This window comes from Papio anubis, chromosome 5, assembly GCF_008728515.1.
Source record: "Papio anubis isolate 15944 chromosome 5, Panubis1.0, whole genome shotgun sequence".
NCBI classification, from domain to species: domain Eukaryota; kingdom Metazoa; phylum Chordata; class Mammalia; order Primates; family Cercopithecidae; genus Papio; species Papio anubis.
Window position 1 is genome coordinate 103277020 of NC_044980.1, and position 18061 is coordinate 103295080.

The 18061-nt window shown below is 34.6% G+C and overlaps 1 protein-coding gene and 1 long non-coding RNA gene across 7 annotated transcripts in view; one reads left to right on the forward strand and one right to left on the reverse strand.

Moving 5' to 3' along the window:
• The window catches only part of LOC108586370, a 264725-nt gene that overhangs the window by 227107 nt on the left and 19557 nt on the right, over positions 1-18061 (forward strand). The gene's annotated exons all lie outside the window — the stretch shown is intronic.
• The window catches only part of TMEM232 (transmembrane protein 232), a 311652-nt gene continuing 307498 nt past the window's right edge, over positions 13908-18061 (reverse strand). For all 6 annotated transcript variants that reach the window (XM_017959759.3, XM_009208867.4, XM_017959755.3 and 3 more), the window contains one exon: positions 13908-14544. In XM_017959759.3, the coding sequence (XP_017815248.3) occupies positions 14529-14544 (16 nt within the window). In that variant the 3' untranslated portion in view covers positions 13908-14528. The remainder of the gene's footprint in view (positions 14545-18061) is intronic.

The window sequence follows — 18061 nt, forward strand, 5'->3', positions numbered from 1 at the left end:
CTGACTTCTCATCAGAACATTGCAAACCAGTAGACAGCCGAATGGCTGATTAATCTAAATACTGGTAAAGATATGGACTGAATAGAACTCTCATACATATCTGAGATAGCTATAAAATGATATGCCAATTATGGAAAATATTTGAATTTTTCTTATATAATTCAACTTTCATCTACCTATGAGGTACACACACACATACACACACACATATATATATACATACACACACATATAATATTTTCTGTATCTATTCATCTGTTAATGGACATTTAGGTTGATTCTGTATCTTTGTTATTGTGAATAGTCTGCAATAAACGCCAGAGTCCAGATATACCTTTAATATTTGGATTTCTCTTCCTTTGAATAAATATCCAATTGCTGATTCATATGGTAGTGCTCAAAGAAAAAAAACTGCAACCTCCTCAGAACATCGTAACCAGCAAAACTGTTATTGAAATATGATGGATAAAGTCCTTCACAGACAAACAAAAGCCGAGAGAATTCAGCACCACCAGACTCATCTTGCAAGAAATGCTAAAGAGAATACTTTTCAAGGTATAAACCCACTGGTAAAATTAAGTACATGAACAAACCCAGAATACCCTGTTACTATATTTATGGTGTATAATCCACCCATAACTCTGGTATTAAGCACAAAAGACAAAATATATAAAAAGCAATAATAGTTACAGCACCCTGTTAAGAGATAGGTAATTTTAAGAATGTAAATTGAGAAAAGTGAAAATCAAAATGTAGTGGAAATGGGGTTAAAGTGTAGATTTTTTGCCTTTGTTTATTTCTATTCTTTTGTGTTCTAAGATAAGTTGCCATCTCTTTAAAATAACTTGTTATGTCTTTAAAATGTTTTTTGTAAGCCTCATCACAACCACAGTGCAAAATTCTGAAATAGATTCACTAAAAATAACAGTAACAATTTAAAATATACTATCAGAGATAATAACATAACTACAAAGGAAGACTTTAATAAGAAAGGGAGGAAAAGTCTCAAAACCATCAGAAAACAAGCAACAAAATGATAGTAGTTACTTATTACTTATCAAATAACACATATTGGTATAAGCAGTAAGTATATACCTTATATAACTCCTTAATTATCAATAATAACACTGAATGTAAATGTCTCAATTCTCCAATGAAAAGGCAAAGAATAGCTGAATGGATAAAGAAACAAGACCCAACTACTTGTTGCCTCAAGAAAACCACATATGTAGACTAAAAGTGAAGGATCAGAAAAAGATATTCCCTGCAAATGGAAACCAAAAAAGAGTAGGAGTAACTAGATTCATATCACACATATAAACAGATTACAAATCTATGATTATAAAGAGATAAATTCACTATATATTGATAAAGGGGTCAATTTAGCAAGAGAATATCATAATTATATAAATATTTATGCACTCAACACCAAAGATCTCAAATATATAAAGCCAACATTAACTATGATAGACGCAATGAAGAATAATGACGACTCTACCGAGCCCACCTTTAGCAATATGCGATCATCCTACGGTGATAAGAAATGGCGAGCGTCCATGCCAGATCTAATGTTCACCTGGATACTACAGAAACACCATCCACCCTGCCGAACACTCTTCATCACCGCCAACGATTTCTCCAAAGAGAACGCCATCGGCGTGTCGGTCGTTTATTATTATATATATGCTATATATATATATATCGCGCATTATCTCTGAATCACAATGAATAAATTAGCCATCAAAAAGCAAGAGGGACCTTGGAAAATACACAACCTTGGAAATTAAACAACATGCTTCTGAATGGCCAATGGGCCAATGAAATAATTAAGAAGGAAATTTGATTTTTTTAAAACAAATGAAAATGGAAATACAACACACCAAAATCTATGGGATACAACAAAAGCAGTACTAAAAAGGAAGTTTATAGCAATAGACACCTATATCAAAAAAGTAGAAAGATTTCAAAATTAACAACCCGAAGATTCACCTCAAGGAACTAGAGAAGCAAGAACAAACCAATTAGTAGAAGGAAATTAATAATAAAGATCAGAGCAGAAATAAATGAAACTGAGACTTTAAAAACAATACAAGGTCGGTGGTGGTGCCTCACGCCTGTAATCCCAGCACTTTGGCAGGCCAAGGTGGGGTGGATCACTTGAGGTCAGGAATTCGAGATCAGCCTGGCCAATCTGGTGAAACCCAGTCTTTACTAAAAATATAAAAATTGGCTGGGTGTGGTGGTGCATGCCTTTAATCCCAGCTACTAGGGAGGCTGAGACAGGAAAATTGCTTGAATCCAGGAGACGAAGGTTGTAGTGAACCGAGGTCGTGCTACTGCACTCCAGCCTGGGTGACAGAGTAAGCCTCTGTCTCAAAAAACAAAACAAAACAAAAAGATAAAACAAAAAGTTTGTTTATCAAAAAGATAAACAAAATTCACAAACTTTTGGTTAGACTTAGGAAAAAACAAGAGAGAAGACCCAGATAAGTAACATCAGGAATAAAAAAGGAGACAACTGAGAACACTGAAATACAAGGAGTCATTAGAGTTTATTATGAACAACAGTATTTCACTTGTTCTTTTTGTACATTTTTGCTATCAGACGTCACCAAAAGAATATGCCCACCTGGTCCACTCATCACAGGTGGAGGATGAGAGACATGTATAGCAGAGACATGAGAAGCCAAGCCATCTAGGTAACTCCTACCTAGACCAGTTGAACTCTAGCTTACCTGGAGACACATGCATGGTAATTTTGAGATGGTGTTATGCAATATTATTGTAGCAATAGCTAACCAATAAACTCAGTAACTACATGTTATACAGCTTCATTTGTTTATGGGCATCTTTATTTTAAGTTCCAGAATTTACTTTGTTGTTACTTTGCAAACAAATATGAAGTTGCAGGTATTCTTCCAAAAATGAAAATTTATTTCATTAATATCCAGTTTATGTCCTGCTCTTGGTTTCTGTGTCTTTGTGCACACAAACTCTTTTTTCAATGCCAAATCATAGTATAATCTTTTTGGAGACATTTTAAATAGCAATTCAACACAACTTATATGGAGCCAATAATGCACACAGCTCATGTTAATTAAGGTTGGTTGTGAATAGCTATGATCAAGTTCATGCACATACAGGCCCTGACAGTCATGTCACAACTGTCACTTGGCTGACAGTAATTGTAAAACACTATCAATTGTGGGAAACATCTCAATTTTAAGATGCTAAATATATAATGAATGTGATTCTTGGAATCATTGGAGAATGATATATCCCTGGTCAGTACATTCACAGTCTGAGTTGCTGTTGCCACAGCTAGTTTTCTCTTTCTGAAAGAGATTTGTTCTTTTCAAAATGCCTGATTTCAAGAAAGCCCTTAGAGAAAACTTTCTATGTCATTCCTGCTCCTCCATCTGTTGAGTATCTTTAGCTCTTGCTACATATTCTTTTTTTTTTTTCAGGGTTGGGATGGTCTCTAACTTTGGATGATTTTGCCCTTTAGCTATAATTGAAAGATTTTGAATTTTTTTTTTTGTGCACATTGTCACTCATAGAGCAGGCAAGAGGAGCTCTTTCTCTGAGCCCCAAACGCTAGCAAATCCTGCTCTGGTCTTCTGGCCAAGGCCCTCCCTATAAGACGAAGAGTTTACTGTACTAAGGGAATATGCCTAACTAAAGCCGGATCCCCTTCCCCAACTACCATGCTTCAAGTCCCACGTAGCTGATGTCTGTATCTGTTGGCCTGAGGAGTTGGCAGGGAGTGTCTATTTGTAGGAATATAGATAGCGCTTCATCACGGGTTGGATAGGTTGACAAAATGCTTGTGCATTACGCCTCATGAAGGACAGAGACTGGTGGGAAAAAGGAGGTAGGTCAGAGGCTAGAATACAGCCTGCTTTCCTGTCTCACTAAGTTCCAGCATGGAACTCCGTGTTAATTCTAAATTTGAGTCTGGCCTTCCAATTCATTGTGACGGTATAGTTTTCAAAGTAAACGACTAAAACATATTTTAATTAACAGTTTATTATTAGCTTAATGTATGTTTTAAATATTCATGCATATGGTATTTTGGCCTCTAGCTGCATCCTTTTCTCAGTTCCCACAAATATCAGATTCAGACATGCAGCTTGAGGATACTGAAGTAATATCTCTTCTATACTGGGATCAAAATTTACTTATGCTACACTCAATGTACACAAAAACACTTACCTTTATCTTTTTTCACTCCTAAGAACTGTTATAATATTTTTTTCCTAAGCCACACTCAATTAGATATCAGAACACACAAGCTATAGGCTTTCTGTCTGAAGTTGTACAACTTAGTTTTTTTTAGGCAATGTTGAGAAATCTATAGTTAATAGTTCTCATATTCCTTTTCGATAACAATAAAAGCAAAGAATAATGACTGATGTTTATTGAGAACTGTGTGTCGGGTATTGGGATAGGATTTTCATGTGTATAAACTCATTTAATCCTTAAACAAAAAAGTGAGGTGATAGTATTATTACCACATTTCAAGAAGTGAAATTGAGGTATGGAGAGGAGGGTCAACTTGTTTGAGTTTGCACTGCTTGAATGTGGAGAAGACAGAAATCGAATCCCAGGCCTTCTGACTCTGGAGCCTATGTTCGGTCTTTATGATGATGCTGTTCTGCTTCTCTAAGATGATGTGTGTAGGTACTTATTTGTTTCTCAGAACATTATGTTAAGAATCCTTTCTGAAACCCTCTCAGCATGTGGGACCTTCTTCATCCCTGACCCTCTCATACTGAACAGGGGATGAGAAATATCCTGGACTCATGCAATCAGCTACTTCCTTTGAAAATGCTGCAACAATATCCTTACACCATGCCGAATCAAAAGGACGTAGAACTATCCCAGAGGCCCATGTTCCTCTAGTTTGCTGTAGGGACAGCTTGTCTCTGGTCTCCCTGACACTCCCAGCTCTTCCCATACCCCTCCTGGATGTTTATGTCAGTATATGTTCCCAGAAAGGAAACAAGGATACAGGCATTGAAACTCTCTTTCATACTAATATTTTATTTTCTGTTTTCCACTTTTTGCCAGGGGTTCAATGGTGTGATGTCTTGTGATGTGTAATTTCTTCACTTTTCTACCAATAAAGATTATCTCCTTTCTTTCTCCTTTTTGATAGGATATTTGTTACTGCTTTTCCTTTTCAAAATATATCTTATGTATTATTTTTAATTGTGGTAGAATACACATAACATAAATTTAGCATTTTAACCATTTTAAGGATATAATTCAGTAGTGTCAAGTGTATTTACATTGTTGAGTAATCTCTAGAAATTTCATCATATAAAATTAAAATGACATTAAATAACAAATCTCCATTTGTACCTTCCCTGGCCCCTGAAACCACTATTCTACTTTTTGTTTCTATAAATTTGACTAGTACAGATATATAAGTGGAATCATACAGTATTTGTCTTTTCATAATAGTCTTATTTCACTTAGTATAGTGCCCTTAAGTTTATTCCATATTGTAGCATGTATCAGAATTTTTCTTAAGGCTGAGTAATATTCCATTGTATGTAGATATCACATTTGTTTGTCCGTTCATCCATTGAGGGACACTTGGGTTGCTTCTACCATTTGGATATTGTGAATAATGCTGCTATGAATATAAGTGTACTCTCTTTTATTTGAGTACTGTAATATTTAAATTATGATGAAAAAGCATGATTTATGAAGGAAAAAATAAAATGCACAATATCTATTAGTTTCATATTTTCAAAATAACATTCATGTTACATCCTGTGTCCCATCTTCTTAGTGCTTTGATCTCAGAGCTCTTCAGAGATTTGATCTCAGAGACACAGAAATAAGTTGCCAAACAAATCCACTCAGTTTTCAAGGATATTAATGTATAGTGAGAAAGGGTGGTATTTGTTCATCCTCCCCAAAAAGGAATATAATTTTAACATTAAAAACATAAGTCAATAGAGCTAATTACATTTGGTGCCGAAGGCTTTGTTTTATCCAGCCTCTGACAGCAGGAGATAATTGGGAATTCAACCCTGAACAATCCTATCCCTTGAAAATATCATAAAGGAAAGCTATTGCCAAATCCAATCAAACCTAATTTTCTTGCCATTGATATGCCAACTGTAAAGTAAATGAAAATCATTGAAACACCTGCACATGGGCATTCTGAGAGCTCCATCATGCCTCTATTTCAATTTCCACCTTTCTCGCTTGGGTTGAAGCAATCATGACCATTGATATGCCGAATATATGACTTAAAAAAAAATCAAGACAACTGTATTAACTCAATAGTTGCAAAGAAGTAGCCAAGCTCTTTTTTTTTTTTTTTATCAGAATAACAATGACAAGAAGAGAAGCTTTCTGTAGCATAAAATTATGTGTATTTTAATTTATAACCCATCTTTTCCCAAGAAAATTTTAAGACCCCTGACTTGGTTTTAAGGGGTTTTTGTTTTATAAATTTCTAATGTTTCAAATGGAAAGATATTAAGACCCATTCTTATTTCATATTGTAATTTATCCAAGTTGTTGGATTAAGTTTAAATATTTTCATCTCCTAAAATCAGTTTTATGTGTTAAGTTCTTAGAAAAGCACACTAAACTTTCAGTATATTAAATATTATTTTTTTAAAAGTTTTAAAACATAAGCTTCAAAGCATTACATATTAGGCTAAGTTGCTTGTTTCATCATCCCCTTGCAATAATTTCTACTACTCTTAGTAAAAAATCTAACCTGAAATCCATGTGTGATGTTTAATGTTGAGTGTCAACTTGATTGGATTGAAGGATGTAATGTATTGTTCCTAGGTGTGTATGTGAGGATGTTGCCAAAGGAGATTAACATTTGAGTCAGTGGACTGGGAAAGGCAGACCCACCCTCAGTCTGGGTGGGCATAATCTAATCAGCTGCCAGTGCAGCTAGGAAAAAAGCAGGCAGAGGAACATGGAAGGACTAGACTGGCTGAGTCTTCTGGCCTCCATCTTTCTCCCATGCTGGATACTTGCTGCCCTTGAACATTGGACTCCAAGTTCTTTACCTTTTGGACTCCTGGACTTACACCAGTGGTTTTCCAGGGGCTCTCAGGCCTTCAGCCACAGAATGAAGGCTGCATTTGGCTTCCCTGCTTTTGAGGTTTTGATAGACTTGGACTGTCTTCCCAGCTCCTTAGCTTGCAGATGGCCTATTGCAGGACTTCACCTTGTGATCGTGTGAGTCAATACTCCTTAATAAACTACCTTTCATATATATATCTATCCTATTAGTCCTGTACCTCTAGAGAAACCTGACACACCGTGACTTCCATTGTTGCATAATCTGGACCAAACTTACCTTTCTAATTTCATCTCCTCTCCATCCCTCTGGGGCCTCTTCTTCAGCTCTGCAGGATTCTTTGCTTTCTTTGAACATTCTAAACTCACTCCCATTCCATCAGGATATGTTGAGCTATGTGTAGTAATACATAACTCCTCAAATCTCAAACACTTAAAACAGAAAAGTTTTTCCGTCTCAGTTCCATCATTTTTATTAAGGGAGCCAAGGGTAAGAGGGACTCACTATTTGGAACAGAAATTATTGTTCTAAAGGGAATTATTATTCTAAAGGGAAAAAAGATACTGTAAATTGTCAAGCCAACAAGTAAATACTTCAGCCCAGAAGTGACACACATAGCTTCCATTCATAATCATTGACCAGAAATAAGCATATGGCCCACCACAACACAATGGGGCCAGAAAATAGAAAACACTCCTATGAATCTCAAAGGAGAGAGAAGCAGAAATATTTAGCAAAAAGCATGAATCATTCATTACCCTATCATTTTTTTACTTGCTACTGAGAGTTTGGGGAATGCTCTTTCCTCTGAAAGTCAGATGACTCACTCTTTTGCTTCATTCTGGTCTTTGTCAAAATCCTTAGAAAGGTCATTCCTGCTGTTATTTTTGTTCTGCACTTGTCTCTCCCTGAGATTATATCATATTGTTATTTTTTGCTTGTTTTACACACACACAAGTGCATTATTTTTAATATATACAATATTATATTTTCTGTCCTGTTCATTGATTCATTGATATATCCCCAGTAACTAAAAGAGTATTTGGAGCTCAGCAGACAATGAACAAATATTTTCTGAATGAGTGATTATATATATTAGATTGATGCATACATGTTTAGAGCGTGTATCTCTAATTCTATATCTATATGGTGAAATGCCAGTTCATATATATGTTGCAAAGAGGCAAATTTTATACCACATTTTAACTATAAAAAGAAAATTAATTTCTGGGGGTTTAGAAAACCATTCAGTTCTTCCTCATGAGACTCCCTCCGCTGGTTTTCTTGGAGCCAGGCCAAGATGAAACTCAGTAACTCAGTTTTAAAATGATTCAAAGCTAGAAAATCAAGAGATCTTTTAAATATTAACTTGCTTTCTTTAGGATAGCTGTTTTGGCTTTTATATTCCTCTCCCCTCCATTCTCTGTTCCAATATGGCATTTGGATTTATAGGGAGAGGTCTGGTCTGTGTAAGGAAGTAGATGGGAGCCTGGGTCCTTAAATCTTCCCAATGTTCACTTACTCCTCCCTGACCTCAACTGTAGAGTGGATAAACTGGTATGCTTTCTTCAATAGTGTGCACTGAAGTAGATCTAATTTCAGTCTATTTGGTCTTAATGTGCTAATACCAGAGACCTGTCTCCTATCATTTGCTTCTTTGATTCCCTTCTCATCCTGACAATTGCATGTGTCATTGAAAATGTTTGCATACAATATCCCTCTATCTCTCCTAGTGACTTAGTTCCTCAGTCCTGCAGAAGCTAATGCTACTAACCTGTCAGATTCAGGCTCCTTATCTATTTACATGTTTCTAGACCACACCCTTTCTCCTGAGGTACAGGGTGAGGACATCAAGCACCCTTAAATCTATCTCTCCACCTTTTTTTTTTTTGTGAGATGGAGTCTTGCTCTGTCACCCAGGCTGGAATGCAGTGGTGTGATCTCGGCTTACTGCAAGCTCAGCCTCCTGGATTCATGCCATTCTCTCGCCTTAGCCTCTTGAGTAGCTGGGACTACAGGCACCTGCCACCACACCTGGCTAATTTTTTTTTGTATTTTTAGTAGAGACAGGGTTTCACCATGTTAGCGAAGATGGTCTCGATCTCCTGACCTGTGATCCACCCACCTCGGCCTCCCAAAGTGCTGGGATTACAGGCATGAGCCACCACACCAGGCCCCAACATTTTTTTACCCTCCATAATGTCTCTGGAATAGGTTGAGTCTTTTCTTCCTTAAGACATGCCTTCCCATGAGGCCATAAGTCTCATGACATTGTTATCATGATGGAGAATGTATGCTATGGAAGAAATTCTACTGTATGCATCCTCTCATCATTGTTTTTTTATTGGAAAGCTTTTGATTGGGAAGTCAACCAAAAAACTGGAGCTAGAGATTAACAGATTGGTTTGTTCAGATTTTCTATTTCTTCGTGTTTTGAAGCAATATTCAAAGCATTACTGGATTGCCAATAGTCTGGCTATGTATTAAAAATCTGCACTGGTGATTCTGAGATGCTTGACCTTTACCTTATTCATTAATTTATGAAAGATGATTCACCTCCTTTCCAAAATAGAGTCAGCTTGGGAAATGTTATTGGAAAGGTGGATATCACAGGGATCTTCCAACTAAAAGATGTTTGGAAAGACATTTTATTTTTGTTTATTTTGGCTTTTCAGTGAAACAGGAAAAAAATAACAAGGCACTAGGTATTATGTAAATAGGTCCCTTAGCTAAAATGATTGCAGGAAAAAGTGAGCATGAGTAACATTAAAGCCAAATTATCCTTGAAATCTATGTCACCATGAAAAATGCATGTAGCAGAAAAGTAACCAACTCATCAACAGAATTTGTAAAACTATACAAATATATAAATTTATATTATAGAAGATGATAATTTAAAATGCATTTTGCTCTAAGTTCCCAAATGCATTCTGCATGTCAAATAAAATAACTAGAATCAGTACAAGGAGCCTTACAAATACCTAGTCTCCAGTGGCCAACCTGAGGTTGAGAAGTACTGTGTGGACTGAATTTGTTACTACACGTCTTTTCTACAGAGGCATTGGCACAACAGATTTTCATGACTCTACCTTCCTTTGTATTAAATATTTAGCCCACCAAGGAGGCGACGAGTGTCATCGATTAATCACAGATAAGACAATTAGGGGTGTTCTTATTCATTTTACGTCAGCAAATTGAGATGTGAAGAGGAGTGAAGAAGCTAGAGGAGACCTATGGTGATTTTAATTGAGAGTCACTGGCAGACACAAAGTGAAAACTTAGTATGTGAGCAGTTGGACAACGTTTGAAAGCAACCCCAAAGCAATTCTCAATCAGCTAACTTTGAAATTTGTAAACAAAGTTCAGTGAAACTATAGAACTACTGTTCTCAACTAGAAGCAATATGAAAAAGACACTCAGAAAGTAACTAACTAGTAGACAGTTACAGAGAAGGTTTTTACTGGTAGAAACAAAAGAATCAATTACTTACATTATAATTGTTAAACATCATTATAGAGTTTCTAAAACTGTTGGTGTGAGTTATTTTTATCTGTTACCTGGGTGTGCTCCCTTTCTCCAAACACCCACTCATCAGTGCATGAGTCAAGATATTTGCTTTAGATAGTTCCTTTCTTAAATGTCTCTTTGGTATGCCCCACAAACCACTGTCAATCATTTGCTTTCCTTTTTTCAAAAAAAAAAAAAAATTCTATCAGGAGAAATGCTTATGTTCATGCTTGTGTTACTCAGAATTTACTACAGTATTCTAATACTGTAGTGAAACTTAAACATTTAAAAGTTTTATGAGTATTCTCAATGAGGCAGCAGGTGAGAAAGAGAAATTGCTTTTGTGGTTACTAAGAGAAACCTTTGGAAACTTATGAAACCCATGATAAACCTATGAAACCCATAATAAAACCTGTGAAACCCATAATAAATAAATGTAGGAAGTCTTGAGTTTATTATTTCAAAATAAACATAAGCATAAATGATAAAAAAGCAGCATGGAAACAAGTTTTAGATAGAAATTTATACCTGAGATATGTTAATACTTTTTAACAGTAGAGGCATTTAAAGACGACTAAGAGCCATGCAAGGTAGACAGACATGTAGAATCTTTCTCTTTCTCTGTTTTCTCCTATCAACTCAAAGTGGGAAGAATGGGAAACAAACTAACACTGAGAAATCATAAGCTGAACAAGAGAGTAGTTGAAATAATTTATCTGGTATCCAACCCAGTCTATGACTCATAGAATCCTTTGTGAGTTTTGAAGCAAAGTGAATACTAAACATAAATTAAAAAGAATTCCAATTGAATTTGTGTTAAATGAACTTTTTGAAAGAATTAAGAATTAGTTATGAAAATATAGTAAAGTTTATTTTTAAGCCATTTATATAAACCTAAAAGGTGATGCTTTCTTTTAAACCTTTTTTTTTTTTTTTGTCCTGGGAAAACTTTCAGAATAAGCAGAAAACAAGGCCAAAGATGCAAAAGAAAAGAAAGGAGAGTTAACTTTTATTGAATGGTCAGATAATGTTCTAAGCCATACAATGTTCATTTATTTAACTAGTGTCTTTCATCTGCAAACCCACCCTTATTTTCTCTGCTTTGTGATGCTGAAGAACAGGAAGCACAGGAGAGAAAGAATTTCAGGATGAGAGGGAAGAAAACACCTGATTCTTCCAGTTTTCTCTCTCTTCCTGACAGTGTGGTTTCAGCAAGATACAAGTTGTTTCAGTTTTCACTTTTTTCTGCACTCCCAGAACCAATTGTATTGCGCCCCCTCAGAAGTACCAGCAATAACTGAGCAATGTCTCCCCATCAGGGATCCGAGTTGGGCTGTGTGAAGTGCCTTCTACATCCCTTAGATTTTAACAATGCAAACCTCTTCTCTCTGATTCCGTGGCTTCAAATGTGGTAGCAGTTTTCTGCAGCTACTGTTTCTGTTATTGCTATGCTCCCAATGACTGACAGGTTTATTTTCTTTCCTAATTAGCTTCTAAATGATATCACTCTTTACATAAATTGTGTCAATTTTATAAATGAGTAAATGAAAATGAAAATGGGTTCAGTAACTTGCCTAATGTTCCGTGACTGGCAGAAAGCGTAACTAGAGTGTGATTCCAGATCTACACCCCACAGTCTTTGCTAATATTGCAGAAAGAATCAACGAAATAGGAGAAATGTGAGAAATGTGAGAAACACTGTGAGAAATGCCTGTTGCCAAATATTAAGAATTTTAAAAATAATTTAAGAATAAAGGTGTCAGTATTCTGATTAATCATCTCTCTCTCTCCTTTTCTTTCTTTCTCCATATATCTAAAGATTTGTTCAGCTCCCTTCCAAATCACCACTATGACATAAAAAAAGGTTACTTTAAAAAAGGTATGAATCTACAAGAAGAAAAGATAATAGCAAGTTGGAAGTATTAAGATAATTGTGGAAGTAAGAAAGAAGGCGAACAGGTAGAAATACGCTAAGCAGAGCAGAGAAAACATAAACCTAAGTCTGCAGTGAGGAGGCCTTAAGGATCATGACTCAGAAATTGGAGATACCAGGTTTCTTTTACAAAGATGGTGCTGAAAGAGCAGGATTTGTTGAAATTCTTGTAAGTAACAGATCTTCAGAGTCCCCTTACTAAAACTTACAGCTTAATTGTTATATCTTGCTACAAACCAATAAAATGATTACAAATTAGAAGGACGTTCAGAGTTTGGTAAGGCTTATGTCACTGATAGCTTTGATGAGAGAGAAGTTTGGACAGAAGGATGAGAGAAAATTGAAACCTCGATGGGTGTAGGAGTGAGTGATGAAGAGGGACTTAAGAGGAGATAGTGAATAGTTGATGGAACAAGATTTTGGAAGGGATAAGATTTGGAGAAAAGGGACTGGCTGGTCTTCTATAGATTTTTTTTTTTTTCACAAGTGAAGAAATCAAAGATGGAGGAAGGTATTTGGAAAGGCGTATTGGGAGATATTTCTAGGAATTTTCATAGTCTCCATTTGAGACCACAAGGGTAAGATAAAAGGTTTAGAAAGAGAAATCTAAGTTTGAATTAGCTATACAGGAAATCAAAACAGCAGCCTACATGCAACATTTTTCTGCCATCTGTTATTGTTATTTTAAACAAAGAATGATACCTGAATTCATATAATATAGGTCACAAACTTTGGTCCATGGATCAAACTTAACTTGAAAATATGCTATTAAAAATTATTGTCAACATTTGGTTACTTAGCTACTTTTATTTTGAAAAATAATCCCATTTAAAAGCTTCTTGAAAGACTGGAGGATTTTACAATACTGACATACATTTTAGAATGCAACCAAGTGGTGGGAAATTTCTCTAGACAGGATAGGTATTCCTTAGCCGGCTTCACTAATTTATGTTTCCTTTCTGACCTGGTAGTCATTTGAGTTTGACACCCCTGCTAAAGTCCCTGTCTCTTGAGTATCACCAAGTCACCTGTGTGAAACTGAGGTATGATTATTATCTATATTTTTCAGTTTTCAGGAAAGGAATATAAGACATCATAAAAATTCCACCCTGTTACTCTTACTCTTAGGTTCCGAACTTCAGGTGAAGTGAAGTTCCATTTCTAAAATAACTCCTATCTGTACGAATGTTTTCAACAGTTACTCCTGCACCTTCCAGGATCATGCAAATTCATTCTCATAAACTCACAGAACAGAGTAAAACCAGCATCTCTCAGGAGTCCCCTCTGGCATCTGTTAAAGATCAAGCCAATCAGTCTAAGATGACCAGCCCTTCCGTATTCAAATCTCTGAAATAGGGTTTGTTTGGTTTAGTATAAATTGATTATAAAATGCCAATCAGGTAAGATGCCATAATGTTTTTATTTGAATAATAGTAATTACAGGATTGTTAGCTTATGCTCATTCTGTTTTCAAGAAATAATTCTTGTATGGTGACTCATTAATTAATCTGTAATAAATTTCCATCAAACTGTTTGATGAACATCAATGTTCTGCGAATCAGTTATCAAGTATGCTGTACAATCATGAGATAAATGTCAATTGAGAAAAATACTATATGTAGTCTTGGAAATTTTTGACTAGTGAAATCACTTCATTCAAGTGTGATTAAAAGTTGGTCATTAATTTAGAACTAAGAAATAACTATTAAACAGCTTGTATCAGGATAACAAGTTCTTTCTAAACAATACCTCAATTTAATGACAAGAAGTTCTCTTACTATGTAGCTATCTTGGTATTTTTCATGCTATGTATTTCTGCCATGTAGACCTCAGTTTTGGGAGGTGGCATTTTCTTTTCTAATTAAATTACTTCCTTCCTATATGGAAGCTCATAGGGCTTAGTTTGCTTATGTAGTTTCTCTTCTCTTTTCTTCATAACTTCTTCAAAGTGTTTTTTCTCTGCTAACTTTTTATCTTTAAGTTCTTGGGCCTTGCATATTGCATCTTCTTTTTCTCGGATCTTTAGTTCTTCCTGCCACTGTTACAGAGAGAAAATGTCATTCACATATGATTTTCCATGAAAAAAATGCATATCAATTAAGCTGCTCAAAATGCAGATTCTTATATCCAATTATACTTTTAGTTTTTTCCATGACATTCCTCAAAAATTTTGTATCTACCACACTGGCAAAACGTATGTGCCACCTATCAAAATGCATGTAAATCCCACAAAACAGAATTTCCTCAATATATTTAAAGATAAAAAAAATCATTAAAAAGAAGACATTATAGGTTTTATATTTCTGTATTCCAAATGGTTTTACTTTCTTCATCAATATTGGTATTTATATGACAGCATGGGTTATAAAATGAAGAACCAGGTGAAAGCAAAAGAGAAAGAAAAAAATACAGAAAATACAAATTAAACAGAAAGGCAAAAACTCTAATACTACTCTCTATGAAGTTAAAAATGAAATTAATGGTCAGGTAAATGCGTACTATGCAGAAGACCAGTAAAAAATTTCTAAAGAATTTATGTTAATTGGCCATGATAATATTTTCTTTTTCTTTTGCTTTCACTTAGTTTTTCACTTTATAACCCACGATGTCATGTAAATAGTAGTATATCTGAAGGCATGAGCCCTAAGAATGAGTGACAAGTATTGTAAGTAATGAAAATCAAACATCATCATGAAATATATATACATATATATATATAAAATTAGGAAGAACTTTTTTTCTCTTCTAATACATTTGATGAAGGAAATGATGAAAACAGATGGTAAACACTTTATGCTGGGTAAAACATTCGGGGCAGAATGACTCCTAGTATGAAATATTGGCAATTCCTAAGGATACTGCCAATGCTGTCTTTTTGTCACCCTCAGCTCGTGCATATACACAAATGATCAGTCTGAGATTAGCAACCTATTAATTAATTTATAGATTACTATATATACCAGTACTGTGAATCACAAATAACGTTTGTCATCTCGGATATTCAGATAATAAAAAGCAGAGCTAAATATCAGAGTCCATAACATGTCACGCAGCTTTGACGAATGCAGTAAAATTTTGTAAAATGTTAATATACTCATATTAGAGTAAACATTAAAAATAAAAGCATAATAATATCAAATCCGTTATTTATTCCCAGTTGAGTTTTAATTACATAAGAAATATAAAAGTTAACTGCACTTATCTTAAGACTGTATTTATAAACAGTTATTACTCATACGTTTGGTTTCTCAGGAACCAGTTTTGCATAAAATATATGGGAAATTAAGGCAAAACCTCCAGAACAGTCAGGCACAGGCTAAAATTCATGCTATGGTTTAGTCTACAAGTTCTATGATACTCAACTATGATGTATTATTTTTCTCATATAATAAACTAATAATCTAGTTGTTTAAGGAAATTACCAATTCATGAGCATAGAAGTTATAGTTGGTATAATAATGACAGTATCCATAAACAAAGAGCACTAATCTATCCTATATGAAAGAGTTCAATAGATCTCATTATTTGTTTTTTAAATTGTGAAAAATCAAAAAGAGTTAATTCTTAAGAACTGCCAGTAAGTTAAAATTCTTGGTTTCCCAAACAGCATGTATAAAAGCATCAATACATATAAAAGCAGCCAAGAAGGGGTATCATATCATCACTCTCCAGAAGACAGCTCTTCCCTCTTTCCCCCTTCTTAGAATTTGGAATGGCTGAAATTCACCATAACCTCAAAATCCTTCTTTTCATTAGGCTTAGGAAAAAAGCATACTTTCTTTTTGTCTCTGGTGACCATGACAACAATTCAACTTGGGTAAATAATTATATTTTTTGATTTTATATGCCATTATTATTGTCTGTTGTGGTAGCTAGGAGGATGCAAAAAAAAATAGATATGTTTGAAATCTATGGGAAGTGGAAGCACCATTTACTGCTTTATTCAACTTATTCACTCAGTGATTCAATGATCATGCTATGGAATACTAGCAATGTATAAGGTACCTTAATATCTCCCAAGCAATGAGGTATATTTTCTATTCCCTGCATATGATAACCCCTCAACAAAAGTCTGTTGGCTTAGAAGGATAATTATATCTATAGCTGAGGGGATGTGTTTTTGTTCTTTGTCGATATTGCAGATCCCACCCTCCCACTTCTCATTCTGGTTAGGAATCAGAAGCCAAGAACTTGAGCAGCTATGAAAAAGTGGAAGGGAAAGTAGATTTGGAGTAGGGAAATCTGTTTTTGTGCATAGACTCATTTACTTAAAACATTGAGCAAGTAACTGAATTGTAAGTAAGTTTGTTCTTCTTATTGGTAAATGTTTTACAGGGTTGTAAGGATTAAATTAACTACTGTAAGAGCATTTTGTAAAGCATAAAGTATAAGTACAAAGCACTATTGCTACACCCATCTGAAAAGAAGTGGTATATACATGAATACTGAAAAAAATATAATATTCAGAGACAATTCAATAAACCTTTCAAAATCAGTACTATGAATTACTAGTTTATTAGGCTATCCACACATTAAACAATTTGGATCTGTAAGTTTTCAAGCATATTTTTGAAAAAGATTTATTTATCCTTCTTTAGCTACAATATAAGCAGGCTCATGGCAGTGATTACTTGGATAATGCTTACACCTTGGAAAAATGAAAAGATAATGCACGGTTGTTAGGAGCTATCTCTGTATCTCTGTCATTCATAATACTCTCTTCTCTTTCTTTAGCCCTAGACAGACCAAAGTAGTTATTTATACGTGTGTGTGTGTGTGTGTGTATGTGATGTTGGCAAACTGCTATCTCTTATAATTTCTTCTAGACAATTTAGTTGAAGTAATGAGTAGGAAAATATAGATGTTGAAATTTATAAGCCATTTGAAATTTTTGAAGATGACCTGTACATATATTGGTTTAACAAAAACTTTATTAGTGAATAACAGAATATTGCAGCTCTCATTTTGTCATTTCAAGGTATCAGTCAGTCTCCAAAGCCCAGTATTTATAGCTGTTGCTAGAGTCACTTAATTACTAGTGATGTGGTAAAAACTATTTAATGTGATCAGTAAATAAAATAATCTCTTCACAAGATTACTACTTAAAAGTAGTGTGAAAAACTTAACTGTTAATATAATTGCAATCTGGGAGATAATATTGAACTACTGTTGATAAAATTAAGTGCATTATGTATGCTATATATTTTATTCAAAGAAAAAAAACAGAAAATAAGTATTTTCTCTCATACTTTAATTCTGCTCCTGAAAAGAACTAGGCATAAAATGGTGTGTATTTGGTAAGAAATTATCAACTAAATATAGCACAATGAATTGAAGTGTCTCCTGTGAATAGTCTTATATTGCCACTGCTTTTTTAACTCACACTAAGAACAAAGTGATTAACAGTCTTTCTGATCTGTCAAGGGTAAAGAACGGTCACTGAAAATTGAGCCAAAAGATTTTTCTTCCGTTATTAGAACTACACTGTAGAAGAAACCAGTGTTCAGTGTTCAATATAAGATTCTTGTCACAAGAAATCGGTACTAATTCAGAAA